General features: G+C 44.3%; 1 protein-coding gene across 9 annotated transcripts in view; it reads right to left on the bottom strand.

Annotated features, from left to right (window-relative positions):
- LOC144929079 (kalirin-like) overlaps positions 1–22,608 on the bottom strand; it is a 130,726-nt gene that overhangs the window by 43,531 nt on the left and 64,587 nt on the right. For 5 of the 9 annotated variants that reach the window (XM_073305149.2, XM_078854786.1, XM_078854784.1 and 2 more), the window contains 8 exons: positions 16,608–16,658; positions 16,139–16,216; positions 15,129–15,314; positions 12,399–12,570; positions 9,339–9,577; positions 8,169–8,416; positions 4,809–4,932; positions 3,577–3,636 (listed from right to left, as the gene is read on the bottom strand). In XM_073305149.2, coding sequence (XP_073161250.1) covers positions 3,577–3,636; positions 4,809–4,932; positions 8,169–8,416; positions 9,339–9,577; positions 12,399–12,570; positions 15,129–15,314; positions 16,139–16,216; positions 16,608–16,658 — 1,158 coding nt within the window. Of the gene's footprint in view, positions 1–3,576; positions 3,637–4,808; positions 4,933–7,194; positions 8,417–9,338; positions 9,578–12,398; positions 12,571–15,128; positions 15,315–16,138; positions 16,217–16,607; positions 16,659–22,608 lie in introns of those variants that run through there. The other 4 variants (XM_073305150.2, XM_073305152.2, XM_078854783.1 and 1 more) reach the window with 3 other exon arrangements.

Raw genomic sequence — 22,608 nt, 5'->3', positions numbered from 1 at the left:
TGAGGACAGTACCCTGGGCCCTGTTTTGATGGGGGAAAAGTATCCAGCCTCACCTCAGTCCCTGAAAAAATCATGGAGCAGGTCCTCAAGGAATCAATTTTGAAGCACTTTGAGGAGATGAAAGTAACCAGGAACAGTCAGCATGGATTCACCAAGGGAAGGTCATGCCTGACTAACCTAATTGCCTTCTATGATGAGATAACTGGCTCTGTGGATGAGGGGAAAGCAGTAGACGTGTTATTTCTCAACTTTAGCAAAGCTTTTGATACGGTCTCCCACAGTATTCTTACCAGCAAGTTAACATATGGGCTGGATGAATGGACTATAAGGTGGACAAAACACTGGCTAGATTGTCAGGCTCAATGGGTAGTGATCAATGGCTCCATGTCTAGTTGGCAGCTGGTATCAAGTGGAGTGCCCCATGGGTCGGTCTTGGGGCCAGTTTTGTTCAATATTTTTATTAAAGATCTGGAAGATGACGTGGATTGCACCCTCAGCAAGTTTGCAGATGACACTAAACTGGGAGGAGTGGTAGATATGCTGGAGGGTAGGGAGAGGATACGATACAGAGGGACCTAGACAAATTAGAGGATTGGGCCAAAAGAAATCTGATGAGGTTCAACAAGGACAAGTGCAGAGTCCTGCACTTAGGACGGAAGAATCCCATGCACTGCTACAGACTAGGGACCAAATGGCTGGCAGCAGTTCTGCAGAAAAGGACCTAGGGGTTACAGTGGACAAGAAGCTGTATATGAGTCAACAGTGTGCCCTTGTTGCCAAGAAGGCTAATGGCATTTTGGGCTGTATACGTAAGATCACTGCCAGCAGATCAAGGGACATGATCATTCCCCTCTATTCGGCATTGGTGAGGCCTCATCTGGAGTACTGTGTCCCGTTTTGGGTCCCACACTACAAGAAGGATGTGGAAAAATTAGAAAGAGTCCAGCAGAGGGCAACAAAAATGATTAGGGGGCTGGAGCACATGACTTATGAGGAGAGGCGGAGGGAACTGGGCTTATTTAGTCTGCAAAAGACAAGAATGAGGGGGGATTTGATAGCTGCTTTTAACTACCTGAAAGGGGGTTCCAAAGAGGATGGATCTAGACTGTTTTCAGTGGCAGCAGATGACAGAACAAGGAGTAATGGTCTGAAGTTGCAGTGGGGGAGGTTTAGGTTGGATATTAGGAAAAACTTTTTCACTAGGAGGGTGGTGAAGCACTGGAATGGGTTACCTAGGTAGGTGGTGGAATCTCCTTCCTTAAAGGTTTTTAAGGTCAGGCTTGACAAAGCCTTGGCTGGGATGATTTAGTTGGGGATTAGGTCCTGCTTTGATTAGGGGGTTGGACTAGATGACCTCCTGAGGTCCCTTCCAACCCTGATATTCTATGTGACAGGGCATACAAACCCTGCAACAGTAAGGAAGGGGTTAAGCAGCTACTTTGGGCCCAGGTAGTCCCACACTGCCACACCTGCAAAGTATGCCTGGTTTGGAGGAGGTCAGAAGGGGAGCAGGGCAGCAGGCCTACATTCTGAGCTCCTGAGGCCTGACTCCAGTGTGGCTAAACTCAAAGGAAAGAGGCATGGGAGTTGTAGAAGATTTGAGACTTTGAGTTCCCCTTATTTGAGGTCTTCACTTTACTTGTTGGAAGAGGGGTGGGTAGGAAGTGATCCAGGGAGGAGCAGTAGACATAGCTACCTACCCTGGTCCCTGGATTAGAACCTGGTGGAGAGGGTGGGGCCAGGTTCCTCTAACTCCTCAGGGATCCACTTCTGCCTTTGGAACCCCTTATATGGGGAGTCTACGGGAGAGAAGACCCTGAAACCTCAACCCAGGGGTAGACCCAGAGGGCTATGCCCATTGGTTGACTTTACAAGTCCAAAAGGGGCGGACATAAAATGCGAGACCTAGCTGGAGGGCTGACACACAGAAAGGCCAGATCACCACAGGATCTGGGCAGCTGTAAACAGGGAAGCCCAGAAGAGAAGAGGACCTGTCATGCCCCACCTGGCCACTGAGTAGCACCTGGGCTGAGTGAGCCCTGTCACCATCCCCTGTCCTCTCTCTGGGTCCGTTGTTAAGAACTTCTCTTTCCCAGAGTATATTACTATAGCAGGTTGAACCATTTTATGGAAATTGTCCAATTTCACTGAAGTTCTGATGAAACACAGGCATGGTTACCCCTGAAGCCTACTTAGCTTCCTGCCAACCTGCTTGCCCACCCACCTCCTCAGCAGTTTGGCATGCAGCTGAAACCCATACTGGTCTTGCCAACAGTTATGGTGGTTTTGCTTTCTTGCCCCATAACTAACCCTCACAGCATCTGATAGGTAATGTTTGCACAGCTCTTAAAATGTAAAGCATATACTATTAAAGTGTAATTTAACCTGAATTATAACTACTGTAGAGCCTTAGGCTACTTTTCAAACTGTAGGAGTCAAGATTTCCTTTAGGCTACATTCCTCCAATAAGTATCTGTTTGATGAAGCTACTGTAATGAAAAAAGCGTTCCTGGTCAGGTAAGGTGACAGATTTGACCAGGTCCATCTCAATTTCCTCTCAGATTCTTACAGGAGATTCTTACCTTTTCCTTCATGCAAAAGTTACATAATGTCCGAATGAAAAAAAATACTTTATTGGAGGCCAGATACTGGTATTCTAATCCTAGCATGTCGCTGGGAAAGGCACCACACACTGGGCAATCACTTGTCTGTCTCCTTGTCTTGTCTATTTGGACTGTAAAATCTTTGGGGGCAGGGACGGTCTCTCAGAAGGTTTGTATAGTGCTTGATACATTGGGGCGGTTAGCTGTTACTATCATACAGATTATTTCCTTTTAAGGTCTAGAGTTCTTAAACTCTAATTTGATTTTCCTCTGACATGGGTGCACATCAGGGATATCTCCACTCAAGTTAACTGAGTTACACTGGAATAAAACTAGAGTAAAGACATCAAATGAGGTCTACTTATCAATCTCAGCCTTCCCTGAAATAAAGACCATCTAACCGCAGTGCACTATTTAGACTTCCATGCAACTGTAGCTTCCTGTTTAAAAAAAGCCTACTTGCTGTAAGACCGACCAAATTTAATCTGGACTTTTGATACCTAAGTGCTGGATCAACATTATTTTTTTTTTTGGAAAGTATCAATCTAGTCTGTCAGTACAATAGCATTGGCCATACCAGATTTCAACACTAGCCTAGCTAGAGCAGTTCAACATAAAACCCACCATCTTAATAATATAAAATGGAAATAGAGCAGCACATATTGGCAATTATGTGACCCTTTCAGTCAGAGAAATCTCACCTGAGGAAATCTAAATCAGAGGTATCTTCAGGAAAAACCAAATTAGCTTCCTGGCCAGCAGTCTCACATGGCTTAACACCTCCCTTACCCCTCCACCCCCAACATTTGCCCAAACTCCAAGTAGGTTCTCAACAAAACAGAGCTGGCAGTCCGTGTATGTTATACTGAATTTAAGTGTATATCCATGTACTGTATGGACACAAGCATTTAAAAAAAATTTAAAAGAATGGTACATATTCTCTGGAAAAGAATATCACAATGGTTGTCTGTACCTCCATGCTAGTATTGGGGTCAAGGTCATCACACTCTGATTCCTCGGAGCTGTTGGTCTCCTTGTTTGGCAGCATGAAGAGGAAGAAAGAAGTAAAAGGTTAGAACAGAGATTGGTTAGGCTGCGTGAGCAGCAGCAGCCGACTTGCGAGCAGCATGAAAATGTGTACTGGTAAAGGAAATGCTTTAAAAACAGAAAAAAAGTCAGCAACATGCTTTTGCGAAAGAAGAGGTAACAATCTTGCGACAGTTGTTTAGGCAATAAAAAAAAATAGCAAAGAAAGCCATAGAATGAAGAATTTGTCTGCCAAGCTAGACCAGCTACTTCTTTGAGTCTGGATTCTTGGCTACCTTACATCTTCTGTAAAGATTTTATATCTGTGCAAACCTGGGTTTTGTTTGTTGCAGAAAATTTTACTATGAGAATTTGCTTGTCCTTGTTGGGAGAAACAAGCCCCATATAGGTGCTGAGGAGGCTCCTTTATCATCTTTTACAGGGATTTGTGCTCGGACTTAGAAAATATTAGTCATGCAACCATAGCAGAAGATGGATCTTAAACCATAGTTCATCTTTCCCATATTAAAATACATCCTCCTACCATTCCCCACCCCCATACACACCAAGATCCAGGCTGGTCCCCCACTCTTTTAATATGGGAAAAGGGAGTGGTTGAGGACACCTCCCCCAAACACTTGGCTGTGACCCCAAAGTTGAAAACCCTGTTAGTTTAAGACAGAAGGTAAAATCCTGGCCCTATTGAAGTGAGTGGCAAAACTCATATTGACTTCAATGGTGCCAGGATTTCACTCAGCTTTCACATAGGCTGTTGCCTCACTATCTGGTATGATGCAGCTCCAAGTTTAGCCAAGGTAAAAGGAGCAAAAACAAAAAAACCCCCACACTGCTGCCCACATTTTGCATTTCTTCCATTGGGCATATATATTTAATTTTATAAATATTTTATAAAAATGAGAAATACTTACTTGTAGTTTGGATGCCAGAAAAAAAAAACAAAAAAACAAAAACACCAAACCAAAAAAACCCCAACCAAACACAAAGGCTGCATTTTATTTTGCATGCAAAATCCTGTTAGCATAGGAACTACCAAAAATTATAGAATTATAAACAAAAATCAAAACGTCACCCCCCACCTCTCCTGAGAGAGGATGGCAGAGGGGGTGAGGAGGATGGGAAGCAGGAGAGCGGCCCACGGCTTTGGATGGCCTTACTCACTTTAACAGAGACTTTGTTGCCCAGAATATCCTTGGATTTACGTGGCCCATTGGATTCATTTTTGCCACTGCTCTCCTTTTCCGCCCGCTTTCTCATGCGCAGGGTATGCCATGAACATGACTTCCTGTTGTACCAAAAAATGCACCAATCAAAAGGCAGCTCATGGCAGGGAAGGAAGGATGTGGAAAAGGGGACCAGCAGCTACATTTGTGAGTACTGCAATTCCCTAGAAAGTGAAAGCCACCAGGAATGCATCTATTTCAGTTTCAGCAATAACATTTATTTGAAAAAATTTCAATAGTTCTACCAGCAGATGTTGTGCCACATTTGCTGTTTTAATACATTTAGCAGATAGCCAGTTCCCTAGATAAAACAGGGAACTGGGCTGCCTCAGCTTCAGATAATCTATCAGGCTTCAGGGACTTTAGTGCTTGCATTTGTCCCAAACGTTTCTTGCTAAAGTGTCCATTCAATTTAAATCTTGTCAATTCAAGCAGTGAAACTGATGCAAATGTGATGGGAATGGGTCTTAATGGACTGATTTGATACAGCAAGTACAAGAGTTCAGAAGTTCAAGGTGGATCCCTCAGTGTTGCTAAGAACATGAAAAGCTAAAAAACCACCAAGTAGTAACTAGGTCATTAGATTTCCAAGAGAAGTAGTTTCCCAGAACTACAAGCTTTGCTATACTTCTTGGGGCCAAGAATTTCTTGTTAGTTTAACATGGTTGCATTTTGTCAATCCAATTGTCTGACATTATCAAATCTTTATTTGTTGACTAAACAGAATACAGAATTAGTGATTTTCATGTCCAACCCCTATTTACTGTCCCCATGACCTTATCCTTGGAAAAAATGCCATGGCACCCTTTACAAGAAAAATGCTGTGGAGACAAGAGAAAAATCAGATCAGATCAGACCAGACCAGACATCAAATTAAGAAAAAAAAATCAGTTTAAAATATGGATTTAATTTACTATCACAGCAGAAAGTTTGCCATTTTCAAGGTGTGTGTTTATTTTTTAATATTCACCTAAAGCAGAAAGTTCAAGAATAGCAGTGGAATGAGCTGGGACCCAGGTCAGAAGCATTATGCTACATCTGCCCACCTTTAAAGCATGCAAATTTATTTGCATGTTTGAAGCCAATGTTTGGCTCATGTCGCATCTACAGTACCTTGACACATTTTATACAGAAAGTTGCATGTAATCCAATGATAACTTGTGATGCCAATAAAATATGACCTGTTAGGATCTGAAACTCCAGAAACAGTAGACATTCTGTATTCCAATTCTTAAGTGTTCGTGTGTTCATTATGCTTTGGCATCAGATTAGAATAGTACAGTAGGTCACGTCAAGATTAAAACTACAGACCTCTAACAGCGTCACCAGCACAAGACTAAACTGGTTTATGTTAACTGAAACTGTGTCCACAACCACTTTTAGAGAGTGTCCACACTACAGCAACACAAACAAGGTCACGTGCATGGTGTCTTTGAGAACTAGTTATGGGCATTCACATCCAGTGAAGATGAGCACCAGAAAGGAGCAGCATTCTATAAACTGCTCACATCTATAAAATTTGGCTAGAAATCTGATGACAATATTCTTGCTTGGGATATTTTGGCACCTCTAGGCGAGATCCAAATTGGATATGCAAAGCAGTGGGGAGTTATCCAAATACTGCAGAACTCTCACCAGAATTCAAGTTTAAGCTTTCTTTGAAGATCTGGATGGAGTCAGTGGTGGGTTGATGGGTTTCTCTCCCCTTACCTCCAACTGGCTGAACTATGACCAGCAAGATCAAACAGAGTAGGGTGTGAACACTGTACTGTAACTGCTTTAGTATGGGTTATGGATAGACTAGTCAGACAGACTAAGTCATTCACCCCACTTTTAAACCATATTACATCGCAACATAGATAGAGCAGTAGACCACACCCACAGCTGGCCATTGTTTTTGTTTTATAGGACACCCATTAGAGAGTTCAGTCAAGCAACTATTTATTCCCAGAGCATGAAGAGAATATTTGAGATCTAAATCTCAAAAAGGGAAAAGGAAAAAGTGCAACATGTGCGTCATTCACGACAACAATTTTTGTTTCGTTCTCTTTGCGGAAATCGTTGCAGAGTACGACCGCACAGGAAGTTTCAATTGGACATCACTTACTGGAAAAATCTAATGCTGTTGACAAAATATAACAGCACCCAATTCCACACCAGTGCTAGAGAAGAATGCAATCAAGTCTCTAGCCATCAGAAAGATGCTAAATAATTCCATAGGTTTAGTATACATTTCAGACATGTTTTGACCAGGAGCATTGATCTTTTAGAACAATACAGGTAAACCCAATACCACTGACACAACTAACTTCAGCAGAATATATATATATATTTTTTAAAGGCTTCGTTCATCCCCACTTCAAATCTACACCTTGAGGCACTCATGTGAGATAAGATTTAGCATCCATCATGCTAATAAATTTTAGATATCAAAAGAAAACAGGTATTACTAAACAGGGTTGTACCTTCTGTATTTAATACCAAAAAACCACTTTCTTGCATTTAGTCATTTCAGATTGACAAATTTCTAAAAATCAGAAAAAAATATCCACACATTTGTTAAATAAGCAACAAAACATTATAACAAAAAGAAAACAAAAGGGTCAAGCTAGTCCTTTTAAACCTCATTAAAACATGCTCATGGTGAAAATTTATTTTACATATTTAAAATAGTACATTTAAAATTATTAGTTACATTACAGGTACAATGATGAACATTGCGACTATCCATTATATTGCACAACCTGACTTCATCAATATGGGTTTCTTTAAATAGTGCAAAATACTTTATACAGGAATGTACTTAGAAGGGGGTCTTGCCAACAAAAATTTTACAAAAGTTACCGTGAACAGAAAAATGTCAAAATAAAAGATACAAGCTGTACAAAGAAATTGCCATAGACAACAAAATCTCTCCTCCTTGAGAAGCAGGCCTCAGTCCAACACAAGGCCTGATTTTTTGCTAGAAGCTGTTATAACCAATATATATATATAATTAGTAACTTAATACAACATAAATATAAGTCCAGTCCAATCAGGTCCATGTCGGTGTAAAATGGATCAATGTAAAACATGCCTTTAAACTCTTTACAAAGTATAAACAAAAAAAATCAAACAAAAATAACCAAAACCCGAACTATCCAACATGGATGCCCCATGCTGTGGATTGAGCATTCAAAGTTTGTTCCAATGGCACTGTAGAAAAAAAAAAAAAAACCAGCAGGAATTCCCTACCATTTTTTTGTTTTTTCCTCAAAAATCCATACACTGCTCCCAGGGAAGCCAACATGGCACTTACTTGATGCTTCCGTCGCTATTATCTGTAGTGGATTTAGTGAGGGGAGCCAAGATATTGCCTGGAATCCATCCTTCAGCGGCCGGGGAGTGGTCGTTGGCAGGCTGGTACACCAGGAACATGTTTTGCTGGTTGATGGCAAGGATCTGAACCACCTCGCCCTGATTCACGCAGATCTCATTCTCCTTCAGTGCATAGTAATCTTTGATTACCACCATGGAAGAGGTCCCATTGCACCCTCCCAAGTCACTCTGTGAAGGGGACAATAGAAATTCTTAGAAAGTTGTGTTGCTGGGGAAGAAGTAAGAGTTACCTTTTTTAGGAGCAGCCAGGGCACAGTTTTCAGACTAGTGAAGAAAAGAGGGTGTTTTAAAATCCTTAAATAATTATAAATTTACACCAGAAGAAAAAAAAAATCTATAATTAAGAATTTGAAGTTATCTAGTAATCCAAATACCCTCAGAATTAAAGACAGAGTCCCGTTTCCTATCATAATTCGCATTTGGTTCAACGGTAATTTTGTTCTAGGAGTGCTAAGAAAAAACTTATTTGCATTTTATTGTAGCAAAACCATTCTATACCAGGATGTGGGGAAAAGAGCAGTGAAAGCTGATATCTGAATGTGAAATTAACACTCAAGAGCCATTTCGCAATGGCAGGTAAACATCACACAGTAATTTGACTTGCAACAACAGCTTTTAGTCCCTGTCAAGGCTGCATTTGAACCAGTGCTGATTTGGTGGCCTATGGGAACTGGAGTTCATGAACTCAGCTCTGTTTGCAATAGTATACATCACAGAGGAAACCCTATCTCCACAACTGGCACTCGTTAGCAGCCTCACAGAGGACAAGCACAGAGCTGATCTTCAAGTCAGGGTGCTAGGCATATTGTTCCAAGATTGAGGTGGAAGGTTTTATGGCAGCTGCCTGTGCTGTAAATGAAAATTCAGTCATCAGGGTTGTGAACACCACACTTTTCATGAGCCTTAAGTTTTCTTACAGTTGTTTGTAAGTGTTTAAGTTCTGCACATCTTTGATCTTTAACCACCTATTCTGCTGTGCCACAAGTTTGGCAAGCTGGTTTCTACTGACCTGATAAGCTCATAATCTCATGGATATTCCATGATACAAAGAAAGGTATGCTTGAGTATAAACGGTGAACAGAGAAAGTACCTTGTTTTGTTCGTATTTGTCCCCAGGCTGGTGGTGTTCATACCCTGCACTGCCATTAGAGGTAGATATCTTCAGGGGTGGCATGGATGGGTTACGGCTTGTAGCCTTTGAAGGCTTCTCAGACCCTACTGGAACAGAAGAATAGGGTCTGCTGTTGGGCTGAGACACCCTACTAGCTTGTGGTCTCATTACTGCCGAGGTACTTTCTTTGCGTTGATACTCTATGGGCGACTGTAGTGCTGCAGGAGAGGAAGAGAATTAGATGTACTGCTGCTTGTGACACAGCGTAGCCGGATGTGCAGTACATGACTTGCATGTCATTTCAATTAAACCGATATTGCTTTCAAAGTAAACCCAAGGGATACTCAACTGCATCACACTTGGAAGAGCATTTACATTTAGACATCTTGAGACCACCTCGCAGTACAGGATATAATGATTCAACACAAGAGACTCCTTTTACTGCTATGATGGAGTTGCTTGTCTAATGCTACATCATGCTGAAAACTTAGCCCTTCAACGGAAACAAATAAGTTCACATTTTAATTTCAAACAGCACATCTATCAGAATGATTCAGAGTTCCCTTATAGGTACAAATGACAAAACTTAAGTATGTAGTGTGTATTTATTGAAGTACTTGACACCCAGGCCACTAAGTTACTGGCTCCTGTTACACTCCGAAAACCTCCTACTCACAGAACCCACCTATATAGACAAGAAGCCATGGCTACGAAATTATCACCAAATGTAGTTTACTCTGGACCTGGTTACATCTTTGTGTAGAACCACAGAGTTAGAAGGGACTGGAAGGGTCATCTAGTCTCACCCCCCTGCCAAGGTGTAGGATTTGTACATGATCTGTAACTACCTTGATGCAGGGCAGTTCCTGGAAACTACCAACTAGGCAATTGCTGTTGATGGCATCAGAATGTTAACCTTAGTAAGGGCATCTTCTGGAGATGAATGACCAGCTGAGGTTAAGAAAGTTTGTGGGCATGCCCACAAGCTAAGTCAGATTTTGCAAACCCAAAATAGTAAGTCTGGGAGCAGGAGAAGGTGCTTAGCTGTGGAGAGATTGGAAAGGAAATAGGTGTGTATATTTGAGCTGGCGGGAGCAGAAAAGATTGGGTTTTCTGAGGCAGTAGGGGAGAAAGGTTGGGTTGGCAGATTTGAGAATAGGAGTCAATGATAAATGAAGGTGTAGGTGGGGAACTGGCAGGTTAGAGGTAGTTTGGAGGGGGAGAAGTGTGGAACTGGAGAGAAAGGTAAAGAGGCTGCAGTTTTCTCAGCCTCTCTTTTACTGAGAAATATCCTAGTTGATCATTCTGAAGGGCTAAGGGGAAGGAAAGAGGGGACCCTTTTTCTCCTGACTTCATCTCCCCCCTCCCCAACACACACACACACACACACACACGTCCTCTTTTCCACTTGAAGAGTTGATCAACCTACAGGAGATGGTAAGAGGCCCTGTGACACAGCTTGTATCTAGAGCCCCACCTGGTATTATTATGCACCAGCTATCACTGTGAACTGGCCTCAGACAAAAGTTTTAGGGGCAGACTGAGCTCATAAATCTTTCTACACTTATTGCCATTATTCAGAAGAGGGAAGAGAGGAAGAGTCAACAGGATCGAAGACTAGAAATTCCTAAGTGTATGCAGCTTCAATGGCTCTGGACAGATCATTCCTAGAGAATCAGTACTCTGTACATTGGTCATTCAGACTGTAAACTAAATGGAATGCGGAGAAACTAATTCAGCAATGAGAAAATGCAGGATAAAGTGTCACAGATCAAATTAATCCAATCAAGAAAACACAACAGAAGCATCCCTCCTAACACTGAGATGAAGAAAAACCTCACAAGGGATAGACACCGACTCCAGCATTTTTACTAAAAACGGGTTTGGGGGGTGGGGGGGGAGGAGGGGAGAAAGGAAAGGAATAATTTAATTAAAAAAATAAGTCTCAGATATCTTCCTTTCCTCTGCACACTTTACATTTGAGAGAGAGCCCACTTCTGCAGCTGCTCTCTGCGTTAGTTTGACTGAACTGATGGTGAGATGACAACCTTTGGAGCTGCTGCAGTGCAAAAGGGCAATCAGACCCATATAAAAGTCAATTCAGCTAACCAAACCCTTCAGGCGCCCCAAATGTCAGACACATGCAATGCTCTGCACTCTCCCAGAAGCACAGCATCAAATGTTTAAGACATTCAGATTTCTGGGGCAAATTTTTGTTTTTACAAACACCTCTGAGTTGAGACTATTCTAGCCTGACAGTCTCTCCATATCAGGGGTGCAAGCTGAAGGCCAGGCTACCATTCTGGAGTGAGTGGATTCTGATTATGGCCTCTGAGTGCTACTATATTTACAACGTTGAGTGCAGTTAACAGGCACCAGGAAACATGACCTTGAAAAAGCAAGGAAGTTTTGTGAGGCTTTCACCACAGATATGTCCCAGCAGCATGCTACTGGGGAGAGGGATTTGGCTCTCTGGGATAAAACCTGCCTCTGAACCTGGCTAACACACTACCAACCATACACTTTAGCAGGAAATCACAAGCGCTGCCAGAGTCAGACCCCACTGGCCACAGTTGTTCCTGGGCCAGCCAAGAATTCCATGGAACAGTTAACACAGCATGGAGCTGTACAAACTTTTCTAGACAACTTAAAAGGTCTGAGGATTATGGTGGCATTATATGCCTTTCCCCCACCCGTCCCCCTCACCGGCCATCTAGATTCTCCCCATCACAATGCAGTCCCTGAATTAGGTAGACAGATCATTGCTTGGGGTGGGACTGTACAAGCACATGAGCCTTTCCTCTGCAAGAAAAAGGGAAGGTCAATATATCAAGGATTCCTCTACATGAACTCTCAAAAGGGACATGGCCTGGCCTTATGCCAACAACTACTTAAAGATGGGAAGTTTGGATTCAGCTTTCTGCTTGAGATATTTCCTTATGAACCTGAAGGTGATGAGTGTTTTTCAGCAAAGACAACATTTGAAGATCATAGATTCGGATTAATGCAGAAGACACTGTCCAGAGATAGACTACGTACCATTTAGGAAGTCTCTTTGTGTGTCCAGAACCTGATTGATGTCCTGTATCCAAGCTTGTTGAATTTCAGGATTGGCAGCCTGTAAAATGACTCGTTCTGAAGTTTCCCGGCTCATAAGAGCAAATTTACAGGGATCATCCTCCACTATTTCTTCAATGATTAGATAGTTCATCTGCAATAAGCCCAATGAAGCATGGGTTACATTGGAGAAGGCTCAAGAGCATTCAAAGATAAAGGGTTTCACTAATTTCCTGAACATAAATTAGCTTAAACTATCATTTGATTACTATAAGGAGAACAAAATGCCAATGTGCTTGAAGTTCCAGACAATGTCTAATGAAGGTCTAGCATCCTACAGGCAGATTTTTCAGGTTTAAGTATCATGCCTCAATAGCTCTCCCAGATCTCTCAACATCCATCTGCATGGTCTTGAGTTACAACTTCCTTTGAAAAAGGTAACGTGACCGTGGTTGATGCGTCAAAAATAAGCATAACCTGAAAGTGACATTAAAAAAAATTCCTCCTAAGAACTAAAACACTCCTGCCCCACAAAAACCCTACCATCCCTCTAATACAAGAGTTGACAGCAATGTTTACATCACTGTTTCTCCTAAGGGGAGTAATGGGAACTCCATCATTAGACACTTAAAATTGGACTGTGTACAAAGACATACTAAAAGGAATAATTCTCCACTGACGATCCAGTGGTATTTCCCCTCTGATTATTCTACCACTTAAGTCACTTGCTGTGCAAAGATTCCATTAGGCTATGATCCTGCAAACACTTTATGTACCTATCTTTGACTTTATTGTGACTACTCATGTGTCTAAAGATAAGCATGCAAGTAAGTGTTTGCAGGATTGTGTCCTTCATCCAGGATGCCGCTAGTCCTGTTAAACATTTCAGGTGTCTGTGAAACATGATGTGAACATGCATGAATGATCAGAAAAACACACTTCTGATCTGTCAGCTTTAGCCATTCTTGCAAGCAGGTACACTGCTGTTTTACTCTACAGCCCACAAAATTAAGTAGAGAGGGGATGGATGGTGCACCATCCAGCTAATGTATTTCCAATATGCATATCAGTGAGGTGTTGAGCATCCACCAACAACATGCATGAACCAGCTCAAAGTGAAGTCATCTCATTTTCAGTTCCCCAAATACATAAAAACTGCCTATCAAGTGAATGGGGAAGAAATTCTGCAAATTAACTCAGGTTTAAAAGAAAACCACCACAGCAAGCAGAAAAACATCACGCTCCACATCATTCTAAGGGCAGGTCTTCACTGTAACAGTTAGCCTAGATCGAGCAGAGTAAACTCAAGCTAGCTCAAGTGAGGACTGTTCCATACTGGGAACTGACATCGAATAGTTACATGTCAGGGGTCTGAAAAATCCACACCCCTGAGAAATGGAGCTATGCCCACTTATATTCCTAGTGCAGACAGCATTTGGTCGATGGAAGACTTTCTGTTGACCCAGCTACTGCTTCTTGGGGAGGTGGATTACCTATGTGGACAGGAGAAGCCTATGCAGTGTTGCCAGCTGCCAGCCAATCCACAAGAGTGGTGATCAGACCACAAAATCATTGCTGTCAACTCAAGCTATAGAGTGATTGTATTAGCAGAGTGTTAGAACACACCAGCATCTAATCAAAACCAAACAGCTACGTCCTCACTTGAGCATGAGTAGAGCACTCAAGCTTCAATTTACTCCCCGATGGGTTGCTAGTTGACGCTTAAAGCGCCACTTAACTCAAATTAGAGACCTGTGCGTGAACAGGAGTTGGGTTGGGGCAAAACTGGAGTTATAGCTCAAGCTAACAATGTACCAAAGACATGCCCTGAAGTGCAGTTTAACTGGAAGCTACCAGATAGCCCTAGGCCAAATTTGCTTCTTTTGGCATTGGTAGATATATAGAAAAAAATATCTAACATACAACGCAAGAATTGCTTTTTGCAGAGAACCTATATTTTCACGCTTTCTAGAATCACCACCTATGGAGAAGTCAACTTTCCCCCCCAGAGTAAAAATTAGGGCTCATTCTTGTCACTTGATGTTTTTCTCCTCCCCTCACCCTGCCCGCAACCAATGGAAGGGGGAAGGTAGGAAGTGATTTTAAAATTAAATGGATTTAAAGACATCAGGATTTACAACAACTTTACTTGAGATTTATAGTTTAATGTTTTTGGGTTTTGTGTTCTTACGAATATTTCCACCTGGAATAGTCTCTCTTGCAACACTAAGTAGGCCAATAAAGTAATAGCAAAGATTGACGATTAAGGCCTCCCGATTCAGGAAAGCATCCCTATTAGAGTTAGGCATGTGCTTAAGTTCTGAGTTGCGGTCCAAAATCATTTTGGTTCAGTTTCCCCTCCTCCACTCCTAGCTAAGATAAAATTAGCAAGCCCATTCTCCTGCTACCATTAGTTCTTCAGTAGACCCAACTCTTATTCATGCGGAGCTCCAGGCAACAGATGTTAACTGTTCAGTAGCTGACTTTACAAGATATGCAGCAAAGGGCAGTTCTGATCTGTGCAGGGGCAGATTTACAATTGTTGTCCCTATACTCTCCTTGGTCCATATTACTGAAAATTAATGGGAACGCTCTGCAGACCAAGGTCTACATCTGGCACTTGAAGACTGGTATGCCTAAAAGTCAGTCCAGAGCAAAGAAAAGTCATAGTTAAGTAGCAAACTCTCATCAAATAGGACTCTCATTTCTTACCTTTATGCTTCTCTTAAACATATAGCCTGGTGTTAAAGAACCTTTCCTAAGAAGTTCACTAAAGATGACTATTTGCTCAAATAGGAAGACCCTGCGCTCCTTTGGCCGAGACAGCCCTCCAGAATCCTGCTCAGTTACATAGAATGTATCCTGCTGCAGCAGCTTTCCTTGAGCAGTCAGTTTGCCCTGAGAAATAGAGAAGTTGCCAACATAAACACACACATGGGTAAGAACAAAATCACAGAGCCCAAGGGCTGATCTGCTAATGTTCACATATTCTGGGGTTTCCAAGGAGCACTGAATTTTCAGAAAGGCAGAATTCCTCTGGACCTGACACCAAAGAAGTCTTTGCCTTCCTTGACAGGAGTTCACTCAGACTTCTAACACAGCTGTTCTTGATTCTCATGGCCACCAACTGCGTTTCCAAGACAGAAAATGCCATGTCTCCAATGGAATGTTTTTATACCTGTTTCCAACTATATTCCCATTATAAATTTGAGCTACTATTTAAGACTATTTACTATTTAAGACACGCTAAACCTAATTTTTGAGATTAGGCATTTTACCAGGATTAGCCAATTCCTGCGTTGAATCGGTCAACGTGGTACATCATTCAAGAGCCCCCTCTGAAGCTGTACTGGTGCTCATACCCTCATGTTGAGCTACCTCACTCAAGGATTTGGGTTATCATGCTAAGCAGCAGAGGAGTCTGGATGGGAGACCACTTGTTCTGGCAGAGAAAATAAGTCTGCAATTCAAGCTTTGAGAAGCAGTAACAGGCCTCAGATTTTGATGCCTGTATAGGATTGTTCCATTTTTAGAACTACAGGTATACATTCATCCCACCCCTCCCCCTGAAGCTCAGGAATGTAGCTCACAGTTAAGAGAGCAGAGCAGAATACTGGCTAAAGAGGCTGAAGGACAATCTTTGGAGATAATTACTGAAAAAGACAATAGCCCCTCATAGTCCCTTGAGCACTGCTCTTTAAGCAAGCACAAGAGATGCATACCTCAAAGCCCTGAAGACGGCCCAGGTTCATCATGTCATTGCAACGTTTTGGTACAAGGCACATTAATTCAACTGCTTTCTGTTAAATAAAAATGATATATTAATTAATTATGAGACAGTCAGAGCAGAGCGCTCTTTAAGGAATGATTAAAAACACAGGCGCCAGCAATCAAATGATAAATGAATGAGGCACGCTCATTTTTAGAAGTTATAAAGGCATGATTCTGGTGGACCTAAGTGTTTCACTAATGTCAATGGGAGGTCTGGCATGCAGGCATGGGCCCCAACTACATGTAGCTTAATTTATTTTCCTTTTCTAGTTTAACTTAAATGAAACATGAAACATAAGTAATCGTTCCTTTGCTCATCTCCAATATTCTATTGGCAATTGGCTTTCGCTCTACCAAATTCCACTGAATTATTTGGCAATATCCAGATAAAGCAAGAGAGTCTAGGATATGAAAGGATACCTCTATATCCGAACATTCCAGCCCAGCTTTTTCACTGTATCGCAGGAAGTCCTAAAGAAAACAAGACCGTTCTCATAAGATGTTTTAGGAAAGATATCCATTATCCAGTTTAAAAAGAAATCCACCAGCAAGCAGCAGGATGCAACTCCACAGAAAATGAAAGATGTAATTAGACAACACTTTGCGACTCTGAGAAACTTAATATACATGAATTAGTTTTCAAAACATGCTTGTGAGGTAGGGAAAATATGCTACCCATTTTATTAAAAAGCACAAAAGGTTGAATGACTTGCTGAAATTCACAAAGCAGGACAGGACAGAACAGAACTAAAATTAGAGTTTGGGAATGCTGACTCAGTCCCCTCTTTTAAGCCACAAGACCACACATTTGAAGATACCCTTTTTTCCCCTTTTGAAATCTTAGCCCTGGTCTACACTAGGACTTTAGGTCGAATTTAGCAACGTTAAATCGATTTAAACCTGCACCCGTCCACACAGTGAAGCCCTTTATTTCGACTTAAAGGGCTCTTAAAATCGATTTCCTTACTCCACCCCTGACAAGTGGATTAGCACTTAAATCGATGTTCCCGGCTCGAATTTGGGGTACTGTGGACACAATTCGATGGTATTGGCCTCCGGGAGCTATCCCAGAGTGCTCCATTCTGACCGCTCTGGACAGCACTCTCAACTCAGATGCACTGGCCAGGTAGACAGGAAAAGAACCGCAAACTTTTGAATCTCATTTCCTGTTTGGCCAGCGTGGCAAGCTGCAGGTGACCATGCAGAGCTCATCAGCACAGGTGACCATGATGGAGTCCCAGAATCGCAAAAGAGCTCCAGCATGGACCGAACGGGAGGTACGGGATCTGATCGCTGTTTGGGGAGAGGAATCCGTGCTATCAGAACTCCGTTCCAGTTTTCAAAATGCCAAAACCTTTGTGAAAATCTCCCAGGGCATGAAGGACAGAGGCCATAACAGGGACCCGAAACAGTGCCGCGTGAAACTGAAGGAGCTGAGGCAAGCCTACCAGAAAACCAGAGAGGCGAACAGCCACTCTGGGTCAGAGCCCCAAACATGCCGCTTCTATGATGAGCTGCATGCCATTTTAGGGGGTTCAGCCACCACTACCCCAGCCGTGTTGTTTGACTCCTTCAATGGAGATGGAGGCAATACGGAAGCAGGTTTTGGGGACGAAGAAGATGATGATGATGAGGAGGTTGTAGATAGCTCACAGCAAGCAAGCGGAGAAACCGGTTTTCCCGACAGCCAGGAACTGTTTCTCACCCTAGACCTGGAGCCAGTACCCCCCGAACCCACCCAAGGCTGCCTCCTGGACCCAGCAGGCAGAGAAGGGACCTCTGGTGAGTGTACCTTTTAAAATGCTATACATGGTTTAAAAGCAAGCATGTGAAAGGATTACTTTGCCCTGGCATTTGCGGTTCTCCTAGATGTAGTCCTAAAGCCTTTGCAAAAGGTTTCTGGGGAGGGCAGCCTTATTTCGTCCTTCATGGTAGGACACTACCACTCCAGGCCAGTAACACGTACTCGGGAATCACTGTAGAACAAAGCATTGCAGTGTATGTTTGCTGGCATTCAACCAAAATCAGTTCTTTATCTCTCTGTGTTATCCTCAGGAAAGTGAGATATAATTCATGGTCATCTGGTTGAAAGAGAGTGCTTTTCTTCAGGGACACTCAGAGGTGCCCGTTCCTGCTGGGCTGTTTGCCTGTGGCTGAACAGAAATGTTCCCCGCTGTTAGCCACAGGGAGGGGGGAAGGTTGAGGGGGTAGTCACGCGGTGGGAGGAGGCAAAATGCGACCTTGTAACGGAAGCACATGTGCTATGTATGTAATGTTAACAGCAAGGTTTACCCTGAAAGAGTGTAGCGACTGTTTTATAAAATGTGTCTTTTTAAATACCGCTGTCCCTTTTTTTTTCTCCACCAGCTGCATGTGTTTCAATGATCACAGGATCTTCTCCTTCCCAGAGGCTAGTGAAGCTTAGAAAGAAAAAAAAAACGCACTCGCGATGAAATGTTCTCCGAGCTCATGCTGTCCTCCCACACTGACAGAGCACAGACGAATGCGTGGAGGCAAATAATGTCAGAGTGCAGGAAAGCACAAAATGACCGGGAGGAGAGGTGGAGGGCTGAAGAGAGTAAGTGGCGGGCTGAAGACAGGGCTGAAGCTCAAATGTGGCGGCAGCGTGATGAGAGGAGGCAGGATTCAATGCTGAGGCTGCTGCAGGACCAAACCAGAATGCTCCAGTGTATGGTTGAGCTGCAGCAAAGGCAGCTGGAGCACAGACTGCCACTGCTGCCCCTCTGTAACCAACCGCCCTCCTCCCCAAGTTCCATAGCCTCCACACCCAGACGCCCAAGAACGCGGTGGGAGGGCCTCCAGCCAACCAGCCACTCCACCACAGAGGATTGCCCAAAAAAAGAAAGCTGTCATTCAATAAATTTTAAAGTTGTAAACTTTTAAAGTGCTGTGCTTAAAGTGCTGTGTGGCATTTTCCTTCCCTCCTCCACCACCCCTCCTGGGATACCTTGGTAGTCATCTCCCTATTTGTGTGATGAATGAATAACGAATGCATGACTGTGAAGCAGCAATGACTTTATTGCCTCTGCAAGCGGTGATTAAAGGGAGGAGGGGAGGGTGGTTAGCTTACAGGGAAGTAGAGTGAACCAAGGGGCGGGGGGTTTCATCAAGGAGAAACAAACAGAACTTTCACACCGTAGCCTGGCCAGTCATGAAACTGGTTTTCAAAGCTTCTCTGATGCGTACCGCGCCCTCCTGTGCTCTTCTAACCGCCCTGGTGTCTGGCTGCGCGTAACCAGCAGCTAGGCGATTTGCCTCAGCCTCCCACCCCGCCATAAACGTCTCCCCCTTACTCTCACAGATATTGTGGAGCACACAGCAAGCAGTAATAACAGTGGGAATATTGGTTTCGCTGAGGTCTAAGCGAGTCAGTAAACTGCGCCAGCGCGCCTTTAAACGTCCAAATGCACATTCTACCACCATTCTGCACTTGCTCAGCCTGTAGTTGAACAGCTCCTGACTACTGTCCAGGCTGCCTGTGTACGGCTTCATGAGCCATGGCATTAAGGGGTAGGCTGAGTCCCCAAGGATACATATAGGCATTTCAACATCCCCAACAGTTATTTTCTGGTCTGGGAATAAAGTCCCTTCCTGCAGCTTTTGAAACAGACCAGAGTTCCTGAAGATGCGAGCGTCATGCACCTTTCCCGGCCATCCCACGTTGATGTTGGTGAAACGTCCCTTGTGATCCACCAGAGCTTGCAGCACTATCGAAAAGTACCCCTTGCGGTTTATGTACTCGGCGGCTTGGTGCTCCAGTGCCAAGATAGGGATATGGGTTCCGTCTATAGCCCCACCACAGTTACGGAATCCCATTGCAGCAAAGCCATCCACTATGACCTGCACATTTCCCAGGGTCACTACCCTTGATATCAGCAGATCTTTGATTGCGTGAGCTACTTGCATAACAGCAGCCCCCACAGTAGATTTGCCCACTCCAAATTGATTCCCAACTGACCGGTAGCTGTCTGGCGTTGCAAGCTTCCACAGGGCTATCGCCACTTGCTTCTCAACTGTGAGGGCTGCTCTCATCCTGGTATTCATGCGCTTCAGGGCAGGGGAAAGCAAGTCACAAAGTTCCATGAAAGTGCCCTTATGCATGCGAAAGTTTCGCAGCCACTGGGAATCGTCCCAGACCTGCAACACTATGCGGTCCCACCAGTCTGTGCTTGTTTCCCGAGCCCAGAATCGGCGTTCCACAGCATGAACCTGCCCCATTAGCACCATGATGCATGCATGGTCAGGGCCCATGCTTTCAGAGAAATCTGTGTCCATGTCCTGATCACTCACGGGACCGCGCTGACGTCGCCTCCTCGCCCGGTATCGCGTTGCCATGTTCTGGTGCTGCATATACTGCTGGATAATGCGTGTGGTGGTTGATGTGCTCCTAATTGCCAAAATGAGCTCAGCGGCCTCCATGCTTGCCTTGGTATGGCGTCCGCACAGAAAAAAGGCGCGGAACGATTGTCTGCCGTTGCTCTGACGGAGGGAGGGGCGACTGACGACACGGTTTACAGGGTTGGCTTCAGGGAGCTAAAATCAACAAAGGGTGTGCCTGTACATCAAGGATTATTTCAGGCAGGACTGCACAAAGGGTTCCAATAAGAAATGGTGCACCTAAGTTATCGTTGTTATTGGAACAAGGAGGTTAGCCTGGCCTCTGATTGATACATGGCTAGATTTACCTCGCTGCACCTTCTCTGTGAGTGACTGCAGTGTGATCTAGACAGGGGAGGAGGAAAAGGAGTACAAAACAAATCTGGTCTATTTCTTGTTCTGACCCACTCCATCTATCTTTTACATCTTTGGCTGGCAGCAGACGGTGCAGAAGGACTGCATGCCATCCACATCTCATGGCTGCTTGGCAGAAGATGGTACAGTACGACTGCTAGCCATCTTCATCTCTTGCCTGCCTGGCATAAGATGGTACAATACGACTGCTAGCAATCCTCATCTCTTGCCTGCCTGGCAGAAGATGGTACAGTACGACTGCTAGCAGTCCGTATCGCCTGCCCGCTCACCATAAGACGGTTCAATAGGACTGCAGGACTAAAGAGAATGACCTGCTCAAGTCACTCCAAATTTAGTCCCTGCGCCCATGTCTGCCCAGGCGCTCCCAGCCGACGTGGCCAGGAGCACCTCGGACACGACGAGGACGACTACCAGTCGTATTGCACCGTCTGCTGCCAGAAGGCAATGGGTTGCTGCTACTGTGCAGCAAAGCCGTACCGCGTCTGCCAGCACCCAGGAGACATAGGGTGACGGTTACCTGAGTTGGCTCCATGCTTGCCGTGGTATGGTGTCTGCACAGGTAACTCATGAAAAAAGGCGCGAAACGATTGTCTGCCCTTGCTTTCACGGAGGGAGGGAGGGAACGGGGGCCTGACGACACGTACCCAGAACCACCCGCGACGTTTTAGCCCCATCAGAGTGCTCCATTGTGAGTGCTCTGGACAGCACTCTCAGATGCCCGATTGTTTGCCATTGCTCTGACGCTGGGAGGGGCGCTTACAGGGTTGGCTTCAGGGAGCTAAAATCAACAAAGGGGGTGGCTTTACATCAAGGAGTATTTCAGGCAGGACTTCACGGAGGGTTCCAATAAGAAATGGTGCACCTAAGTTATTGTCGTTATTGGAACAAGAAGGTTAGCCTGGCCTCTGATTGATACATGGCTAGATTTACCTCGCTGCACCTTCTCTGTAAGTGACTGCAGTGTGATCTAGAAGAATGAGTCCCCTAGACAGGGGAGGGGGGGAAGCAAATCTGGTCTATTTCTTGTTTTGATCCACTCCATCTATCTTTTACATCTTTGGCTGGCAGCAGACGGTGCAGAAGGACTGCATGCCATCCACATCTCATGGCTGCTCGGCAGAAGATGGTACAGTACGACTGCTAGCAGTCTGTATCGCCTGCCCGCTCACCATAAGACGGTTCAATAGGACTGACTGCAGGACTAAAGAGAATGACCTGCTCAAGTCACTCCAAATTTAGTCCCTGCGCCCATGTCTGCCCAGGCGCTCCTGATCGACCTCACAGAGGCGACCAGGAGCACCTCAGACATGACGATGACGGCTACCAGTAGTACTGTACCGTCTGCTGCCACAAGGCAAGGGGTTGCTGCTACTGTGTAGCAATGCCATACCGCGTCTGCCAGCACCCAGGAGACATAGGGTGACGGTTACCTGAGCGGGCTCCATGCTTGCCGTGGTATGGCGTCTGCACAGGTAACTCAGGAAAAAAGGCGCGAAATGATTGTCTGCCCTTGCTTTCACGGGGGGAGGGAGGGAATGGGGGCCTGACGATATGTACCCAGAACCACCCGCGACAATGTTTTAGCCCCATCAGGCATTGGGATATCAACACAGAATTCCAATGGGCAGCGGAGACTGCGGGAACTGTG

Source organism: Lepidochelys kempii, chromosome 11, assembly GCF_965140285.1.
Source record: "Lepidochelys kempii isolate rLepKem1 chromosome 11, rLepKem1.hap1, whole genome shotgun sequence".
NCBI classification, from domain to species: domain Eukaryota; kingdom Metazoa; phylum Chordata; order Testudines; family Cheloniidae; genus Lepidochelys; species Lepidochelys kempii.
This window is presented reverse-complemented; position numbering and strand designations above follow the sequence as displayed.